This window comes from Geospiza fortis, unplaced genomic scaffold (assembly GCF_000277835.1).
Source record: "Geospiza fortis unplaced genomic scaffold, GeoFor_1.0 scaffold197, whole genome shotgun sequence".
Classification (NCBI taxonomy): domain Eukaryota; kingdom Metazoa; phylum Chordata; class Aves; order Passeriformes; family Thraupidae; genus Geospiza; species Geospiza fortis.
The window spans coordinates 126,223-135,612 of NW_005054538.1; the positions used below are offsets into that span (position 1 = coordinate 126,223).

General features: G+C 41.4%; 1 protein-coding gene across 1 annotated transcript in view; it reads left to right on the plus strand.

Annotated features, from left to right (window-relative positions):
- The window catches only part of ITGA9 (integrin subunit alpha 9), a 232,764-nt gene that overhangs the window by 12,037 nt on the left and 211,337 nt on the right, over positions 1-9,390 (plus strand). Inside the window, exons 5-7 of the mRNA XM_005429306.2 lie at positions 4,528-4,595; positions 6,856-6,985; positions 8,498-8,583. Coding sequence (XP_005429363.1) covers positions 4,528-4,595; positions 6,856-6,985; positions 8,498-8,583 — 284 coding nt within the window. The remainder of the gene's footprint in view (positions 1-4,527; positions 4,596-6,855; positions 6,986-8,497; positions 8,584-9,390) is intronic.

Below are 9,390 nucleotides of genomic sequence, written 5' to 3' on the forward strand. Positions count from 1 at the left end.
TGCCGAAGCCATGGTGGGGATGTGGTTTCTGGAAGAGAAGAATCACTTGTGTTTATCTATGCGTCATGTTTTTGGAGTAAAACTGCTGTTAATCTGACAGGATATTTGCCAAGAATTGCTAAAAAATAGAAATGTGTGGGCCTAGTACACGTAGAGCAGCCAGCGGAAAGTTGGCAGGGTTGATGCAGTACTATGCTGGCTTAATTTCACTGCATAGTAAGGTGAAAATTGGAAGTTTGGGACTGATTTCCACGCAGCCCCCTGCCACATCAGACATGAAATCACAGTGTCACAAGGAATGGCTGCATTTGTTTACTTCTGATTCTTTAAATTTCAATAAAACAAGCTCCAAGAGAGATAGCTGTGGTATATCACACAGAGGAGTTCATTGTTTAAGGTTTGCTGTGAAATAAGTTTGCAGTCATTCTTGTAACTTTTTTCCTTCACTTTCTGGAAGAAGCAGAATAATTTTCCTCCACTGACACTGATAAATGGCTAGTGCAAAGCATCGAGTCTGAAGTGCTTCTGCACTGACAGCCTCTGTGGCCATTGCTGGGAGGCTGCCAGACCTGTGGCTGCAAACCCTGCACTAGGACACATGCCTTTGCCCGACAAGATTCCAGTGTCTCAACCTTCTCTGGATCTCACCATGTGTAAATAGGGGTAGACAGTAGCGTGCCTGCTTCCAGAAGCCTTGTTTTTAATGCAGATAAGGTGATAAGCCTCAACAGGTGAAGGGTGCAGGCCAACTGAGTGCACATCAGTGTCCGTCCATGGAGAAAATGGAAATTTCCTGACGTGGCATTGGTGCAACAGCATAGTAGTCTCAATCCATTTTATTCTTGCCTGGCTTCCCTGAAGGGGCTGACAGAAGTCTGGAATTGAGAGATAATTAGAACACAGCAACAAACTTAATAGTTAAATACAATCTCTCTGAGTAGGAACTAATCTGGTTTAGATGGGCTGGATGTGGTATAGCTGCTTTATGGGGCCACAGTCTTTCGGGCAATACTTTCAGTTGGTTATTTTTCCCAGAGTTTAAATGGCTTTCCAAAAAAAAGGAGCTGCCTCTTCATTCCCCCAATGCATTCAGTTTACAAAAAAGGATGGTTTTGTGTACTGTGAGAGGCAGTCCAGGTGATGAGGAGAGCTGGAATGGTTTCCTACTCCTCTGTGATAAGAATTGATGGTGGAAGTGGGAAAGACTGATGATCCCTTTGGTTAGTAAGGGGAACAGCACATGCTCATATTCCTTGCATCCAAAGCAAAAAGTAGTTTTTCCCATGGGTCCAAACCACATTTGGTTTTCTGGGAGCCATCAAAACATCCCTGCTTTGTGGTGGCAACTCAGTATCACAATGGTAGGTCAGAAAGATTATTACTGTTTCTTCCTAGAGTAGTGAAACACTGTAATATAGGAAACAAAAAGCTTTCAGCGCATGTGATATTTTACATCTTTGAGGATGATAGATTATTTTCTTGTACTCTGTAGCTTAGTTTATGTTATGGCATTCAAGTTTGCATAGAGCCTGGCAGAGAGTTTTGTTCAAAGAAAAAGTTGAGGGGTATTTACCTTCAGAAATGTTGCACATCAAAGCTTATTCTTTTTCCTTATGTGTTGTTTTATGCAATTACCCCATCCTCCATCTCACTTTTCTTGTAACCTGAGATCATCCTGACTGCAAACCACTGCCATCTTCTTCTCTTTTTTCCTGTATGTATTATTCATGGCACATCTTCGAAGTTGCACAGGCTGCAACCTCCTCCAGACTCAACCTTTTCGTGCTCTTTGCTGTCAGCTGTTGCTGCAGCAGTTTCATGACTTGCAGTCTCTGTAATCAGGAACGCACAGCAGTCGACAGGGAGACAAGAAAGAATAAAGAAGTGTAGAAATAACAAATTTGCCCTTGGTTGCAGTTATTGCCTGGAGCTATGTGAAAACAAATAAATTTAATGTCCTGCAAAGGTTGTTATTCAGGCATACAAAAACTGTGACCTGATACAATAACTGCACAATTTCCATCTAGTTGGCTGCTTTACTTCATGGCTGGCTGGCTGGCTATGTTGTATGAGTGACATGTGTCGCTACCATGCACTGAAGTGGAGGTGAGGTAGAAGCAATCTTGGTTTCTTCTTGGTTTCATCCCTTTTTGAGTTCATCTATTGCTTGGGAGAGGCAAAGTGGCTCTAGGGAGCAGACAGAGGTCTGTGATGCTGGGATGTCACCATCTAGGATGACTGGCACCCCTTAACCATGGATGCATGGGTGGAAAGGATCTTGCTTGGATGTGGAGGCAGGTGTACATCACTGCAGATGGGAATTAGGGGAGCAGATAAGAAGGGGTAGTTTTGTGCTGAAAGGGTTAGGCAGAAATCCAGGAGCCTAGTGTCTGTCTGTACTGTGCTGCTGGCTTGTTGGCGAGGACTATATCTCTCTTGATTCCCCCTGAAATTGGTGTGCTGATCTCTCCTCTGTGTCACTAGAGCTTTAATTTCTCAAACAGCACCAATGTCTGAGGTGTTTGGGCCTCCATGCTTACATTTCCACTTGTGAAATGTCATGACCTTAGCAGTGAAGACTGAAGCAAATAGATCCTGAAGACAGGAAGAAAGCAAATGTCACCCCAGACTTCAAAACGGGCAACCAAAGAAGCCATTCAATATTTCAGCCTTCTCTGCAATTTCTCTTGCAAGGAGTCCCTGTTTCCACTCAGCAGTGGAACCGACATTTTCTTTAGTACCCTTTTGTTGTTGATGTATCTGAAGAAGCCCTTCTTGTTAGCTTTGATATCTTTCACCAGATTTAATTCTGAATGGGCTTTGACCTTCCTTATTGCATCATGCAAGGGTGGGGATCTTGCTATAGTGAATGCACAGCTTTTAGGACATGCACAGAATTATTTTTCAGGAAATGCTGGAGGGAGGAATCTCTCCTCCTTGGGTCTCTTAATGAAAAAAATGTTCACATTGAACAAAAAAATATTTTTCCCCAGGCAAGTGCTGGAGAATCTGTATGTGGGGAGTTAGCAGTTCAGAACCCCAACACTTGCTGAATAGCTATGGGCTAATATGGCCTTCAGTTCTCAGTGAAATTGTCATTTCACATGGGTTACCATTAGGAGACTCAGCTGTGCTTCTGGTCTGCTGGGATGCATATGACTTTGGCAGGACCTTACCTTGGCCAAGAGTGTTGGGCATTTGGACTGTAATTTGTGGATCAAGTCTCTATTCTGCATGGTGTTTCCAGCTGAACTTCTCCCTGTGCAACTGGTATGACCTCAGCAAATGTCTGAAATTCTGAACATCTTTATGATGTTAGGAAGAGGCTCTATGTAGTACAAAAGGGAGAATGGTGTGTGTGTACATATGTCTACATAAAATATTTTGCAAGAAGGCAGCATTTTTTATAATTAATTCCTTCTGCTCTTCAATAAGACAAAATGCAACTCCAAAGGAACTTGCTTGGTTCCAGAGGCAGTTTGCTCATCAATTTCATTATAATTAATAAAGCTTAAAATTAAAAAAAAAGTTTAAAAAAATTTCACAGTTATCAGGTTATATGTTAAATTGTTTCTGAACAGGAATTACTGTAATATACAGGAAGTAGTGATAGTATGGTAGATATTTGAAAATAATGCTCTGGAAAAAACTGGAAAGGCTCTGATCCAGCTGTAAGTTTCAAATACTTCCAAGATGAAAATATTTGAATTAGGGTGGGGTGGAAAGGGATTTTCTTTTTTTTCTCTTTTTCCTTCTCCTCACCGTGAACTTAATGTATTCTTAGAAATATTTATTTTCTCATCATCAAAGAGATAAAGTAAAAATGCCTCAGGTTTGAGAGGGCAAATGATTGCTATGTAAAATCCATAAACAAAAGCTGTAGGGTGCTGGTTGAGTTCCCTGTGAACTGGGAGCTCTAAGCACGTGGCCTTGAAAAGCAGCAGAAATAAATATCCTGCAAAAGAGACTCTTGTCTGATCCAGTAGAAACACATGTCTTTTCCTCAGTCACTGTTTTCTTCCTGGAACTTGTGTCCTGACGCATCCTCACCAGAAATGCTTCTGGGCACTTTGATGACTGTCATTGTAGGGGAATATCACTTTATTTCTCTGAGGTAATGGGCCTGAGAGTTAAAGCTCCTAGAGCACAGTCTGTGGCACACAGGGATGTGCATCACTTTTTGCTCCCCCCTTCTGAGCTGTGGTGATCTGCTACAGATGGCCTCTTCTAATGCATCTGTACTGGAGTGATGCTGCTGGTCTTTTCATGCTGCTGTGGTACTGCTTGTTTAGCATCTCTGTAGGGGCACTCTGGCCTCCCTCCCCAGCTGGCTCCTTGCAATACTCCCTGATGTGGGTAGGTGTGCTGCATGCTGCATCTTGGTGGCTGATCCACTGATAAAACCCAGGAGCCCTGCATGCTGGTGTCTCTCCAGGCTGTGTAAGTAGAAACATAGGTGGCTCACGTGAAGAGTGTGTGCTGTCCAAGGAATGACCACAGTTTGTTTTCTTCCCTTCTTCCATCCAGAGTACAAGAAGAAGTATGGGGAGGAGCATGGTTCATGCCAGGCAGGGATTGCAGGCTTCTTCACCAAGGTGAGCCGGGACACATGCATGGAAAGCTTGGGGTGGGTAAGTGGCCCTCCTGTTGCATGTCCCAGGAGGAGATTCCCAAGTATGGCTTGGACAGTGGGCTAAGTGCTGAGAATGGTCCCTTCCTGCCAGCAAACACTCCTTTGCCTTGTCTAGTTTCTTAGGTGTCTGTTTCTTGCACAGTGACTGCACAGTGGTTCATACATATGTGCATGTGTCTCTCAAGGTCTTGGACAAGTATAAATGAATTGACTCTGGAAATGTCTTCAGGGAATATTCTTATTATGTATATCCCAAAACTTGCACAGAGGTTTCTCTGTCTGTCATTAGCTCTTCACTGTAAGTGATGATGTAAAAGTCGTTCTTGAATAATTTTGTTTATGTATGTGTACATGTGCATGAATATGATGCACATACATACAGAGGATAAACACTTTTTTTCAGTTCTGCTACAGATCTTTGTTGCAGAAAGATGGAGAAAAAAAAAGTGGTAGAATATACACAGCACAGTTGTTCTAAATACTTGACCACATTCTTTTCTGGACAGAAGTCTATCAGCCATGTTTCAGTTTTGTCAAGAATTAATTTGTTCCCTTATACTTGGATTTTTTTCTTTTGTTAATGTTTCAGGGTTGTACCTTTTTCACTTGTGTGTTTTTGGTTGTATTTTAAAATTTTTAAGAACACATACCCTCTCCTAATTATATATATGCACTGATCTACAGAATGTATTGTCCAGACTGATACAAACAGAATAAAGGTTTTCTCTTTCAGGAATTGCCTTTTGCCATTTCAGTAAACTGGGATGGCAGGCACTGTTGCCACAAGGGCACTGTCTGCTAACTGGATGTTCAGCCAGCAGCAGCTGTTTCCTGACTTGTCTGCTCTCCCCAGCCTGTTTCTGTTCCCAGGCTTAAATTTTCCTTTGCTACCCTAGTTCAAAAGATACCTTTGGACTTTTATCACATCAGTCTGATGGCAGCAGGAAATGCAGATAAATGGCTTTTTGGGTCAAACAGGAGATCCTCTATCCTGAATTCAGTGCTGTGGATGGTAGTTTTTCCTGTCAGTAAGTGACCTGACAGGCATGGCCCATTACAAAGAAAAAGCTATTTCTAAGCACATGGTGCTCTTTGGTTGGATTTGTATTCCTGTCCCTGTAGTCGTATTAGGAGAATCCCCTTGTTTTACATCTCCCCCCAGCTGGAACTGGTCACCTGAAGGGGACTCGGATATGATAGCAATTTCCTGCAAGGATGGAGTCTGCCCATGGCTTTGCATTGAATGGAGATGTGAGGAAAGCAGCTGTTCACATGTCTTCTTGGGGGATGGAGAACTTCCTGGGGTTAATGCTCCGCAGGCTTAATTTGGTCCCTTGCTGGAGGTATTTAAAACCACATCCAGGAGCAAGGTTTTTCTGCAAGGATACTGGATGTTTTGGGACAACATTTTGTGAATTTCTCTTGAATGTAAATGTACCGTGGATTTTGACTCAAAAATACTATCCATGACCATCTACCTTTGAATGCTGGATGCAACTGTGCCTGATTTCTATGGTCTTTCAAAATGTTAAATCAGTCTGGTTGTCTGTAATGCTCCCAAGCCATTTTATGATGCTACGATGACTCTTATATTCAGGTTGTCTCTCAAAGACCAGAGTGTCTGATAACAGAACTGGGCAAAATGTTCCACCTAGGAGGACATAACACACATCCTGCTTGTTGAGTGCATGGCAGCTGTTTAGCTTCACAGTTGTAAAATCAAAATCATTTGTGCTGTTTCCATCATGTTTGGTTAGTATAGCATGTCAGCCAGTATCAGGGCATGAGCTGTAGCTGAGTGATGGGTTCTGGGTGGGCTGAAGTACTTCTGGCTCTGGGTCTTCTGAAGGATGTTTGGGAAAGGCAGCAAGTAGAGAGATTTTTCAGAGAACTATCAGGGAGCAGGGATAAACTTGATGGTTAGTAAGGGATAAGCTTGATGGTTAGTAAGGTTGAGGAAAGTCTTCTGTTGCAGCAGAAGTGCCGAGCAGAAATGGACTATAAAAAGGCAGTCTGTCACTAGGGTATATGCAGTGACCTCCAAGTTTGGGAAGAAGGAAGGATACTGTCCAAATGCATGCAGAATGGAGGTTGTTACAGATAGACTTATTATTGGTGTTTTAAGTAAATATCCTGTACCTTCTCCATTAATGTGTAAAGTTTTGATTGTTATTTTTTCCTTCTACCCTTTTCCCCACAAACCTCCATTTTTCCTGTTGTAGGAGCTGGTTATCATGGGGGCACCAGGATCTTATTATTGGACAGGAACTGTCAAAGTACTGAATCTCACTGACAACACATACTACAAGCTGAATGATGATGCTGTGATAGCCAGGAGGTACACATACCTTGGTAAGCAGCTCTCTAGTGTCACTGTGAATAGGAAATTGTCCAACAATGTGTTTCAAGGCTTTGATGCTGTAAAGTTGGTAGTGTTTGTTTCTATGGTGATGTAGAGTATTTTTATAAAAAGTGTGAAAAGAAGAATATTTGAATTAAAATGATACTTATCTGGAAGCAAAGAAACATACAAAATACTCAGTTTTTCTGACCTTGTTCTAGCACCCTCCCCCCACACTTTGTTGTAATTTTTTGGACTAATATAGGAAAGGCATTTTAACAGCACACTGGATTGTGGTGGGCTTCTTAACATTCTTGCCTTTGCCCTGTAACAGGCAAATTATTTGTTACTAGTTGAACTGCATGTCTACTTACATGTGCCTTTAAAATGAGTGCAACAACTAACTACGGAATTTGTATTGCAGATGCATTTATTTCAACAAAAATAACACACTCTAAATGTGTTATTGGCAACTGAAGGAAGTTGTAAAGGTTTGGATATAGGTACATCTTTAACTCAATTGGTTTTACTTGCTCTAAAACCAGCTAATGTCCTTGAAATGCTTAATTTAGAGGCTTCCGCTTAATCTGAAGTGCCTAAGACTGTTGAGACCTAGAAGGCATTTCAGCAGGTTGATACTGTTTGACTAAAGTCTTGCACTGACCTCTCATTGTCCCCTTAACCTTTAATATTTAAGAAACCGTAATTTTGTAGATACTGCTTGGTGATAGCTAAATGAAGAGTTAATGTTTACCTGTTTGCAGACATAAATACATTTTGCCGCTGATAGGCTTGAACTATAGGGTTTACTATGTTGATGAGAGCCTCATAATTTGTAGCAAAAGAGCAAGGCAAATACAAAAGACCCTTAGAAGGAAAGCTACTCTACTAATTTTTATTTAATATATGTTATATTAATATATGAAATAAAGCTGAATCTTTGATCCTTTTCTTTCAAGTACACTTTTTTTTCTTTGATATATGGTCCCATTTTTCTCCTTGCCTAGAAAAAATCTTTTTAAGCTATTGACTTCTCTTTGCTTAATATCCTTTTCTGTTTCCCCCAATGAAAAAGGAACATGATTTTCCAAGCCTTCCTGGGCAGTGATTTTATCCAAAGGAGGACACTCCTGTCTGATCCAAGTGGGACTGTTGCTCTTTGATATGATACTTTCTCAGTGGTCATATGATTGCTTTTCTCTTTTTGTGTATGCCTTTTCCTGTTTTACTGCTTCCCTCTCTTGACTTGCAGTTGGCAAACTGCTCCCAATATGAGCTCCTCATGTCCCTTGGTCATGTCCACACACATGGCTTTCCTTGTCTCAGCTTTTGGAAGGGTACTGGAGGGTGCACTTTCATTTCCCTTCCCCATGAACTTTTGAACAGAATATTGGTCCATCCTGAGCAGAAAGGTTGTTGAACTCTTAAGTACAGCCCTGGAGCAGGGAAGCCTTATAAGCCCGATCTGTCTGCTTGATCTGTTTTCCTGTCACAGTTATTTATTTATTTCATTTACTACTCAGGATATGCAGTGACAGCAGGTCATTTCTCTCAGCCGACAACGACTGACATTGTAGGAGGAGCTCCCCAGGATGGAGGCATCGGAAAGGTGTGGCTCTTTATCAAACAGTAACGTGGGTTGGATGCAACACTGCATGAAATGTAATACTGATTCAGTTCTAACACGTATGAGAAGACAAGAATTTTTTGTCTGCAGGGTAGTTTTGAGCACTGAGCAGGGGAGAGATGAGGTAGTTTGGTGAAGCTGTCAGATTTTCTCAACCTGTCCTTCCTGATGCATTGCATGCTTTGCCCTTCTTCCCTCTCTTTCCCACCCAGTCCTTACAATACTCATTTTAATGAGACACAGACAAGATCTCTTTCACACTGCTTTTGTTTAGGTTTGGGTATTACTTAAAACTTTCCTAGAAATGAAAATACTTGTAAAAGAGAATTTGTCTTCTGCTTCTTTTATTCACACATTTGACTATTTCAGTATTTACTTCAAGATAACATCTCTAGTAGAATAAGATTAGGTGATTTGATGCCATTTTTAAGCTTCATAATACTTTGATGTTTAGTGCATTAGAGTCTGGGTTTTTGCCAGCTATACCTAGAAATCTTGGTGATAGTCTCTTAAGAAGGAAGGAAACAAGAAAGATCTTCCTATGGGCATATACAGGTTCAATGTCTCAAAGATGTAAACAAGTGAATGGTTAGATGGAAATGGCTAGTGAGTTAGGCAAGCCTGGTTCTCCTGTGCTGAGTATCCACATGCTGTTGGAGAAGCTGGTTGAGGGTGAGCACTGTGACCTCTTACACTCTACTAAACGAAAGGTGGAAAAAGTGGGAATGGGGAGAGGGAGATAAGGAATGTAAGGGATCTGCTTTTGTCTCTCTTTCTTCAAAATGCGAT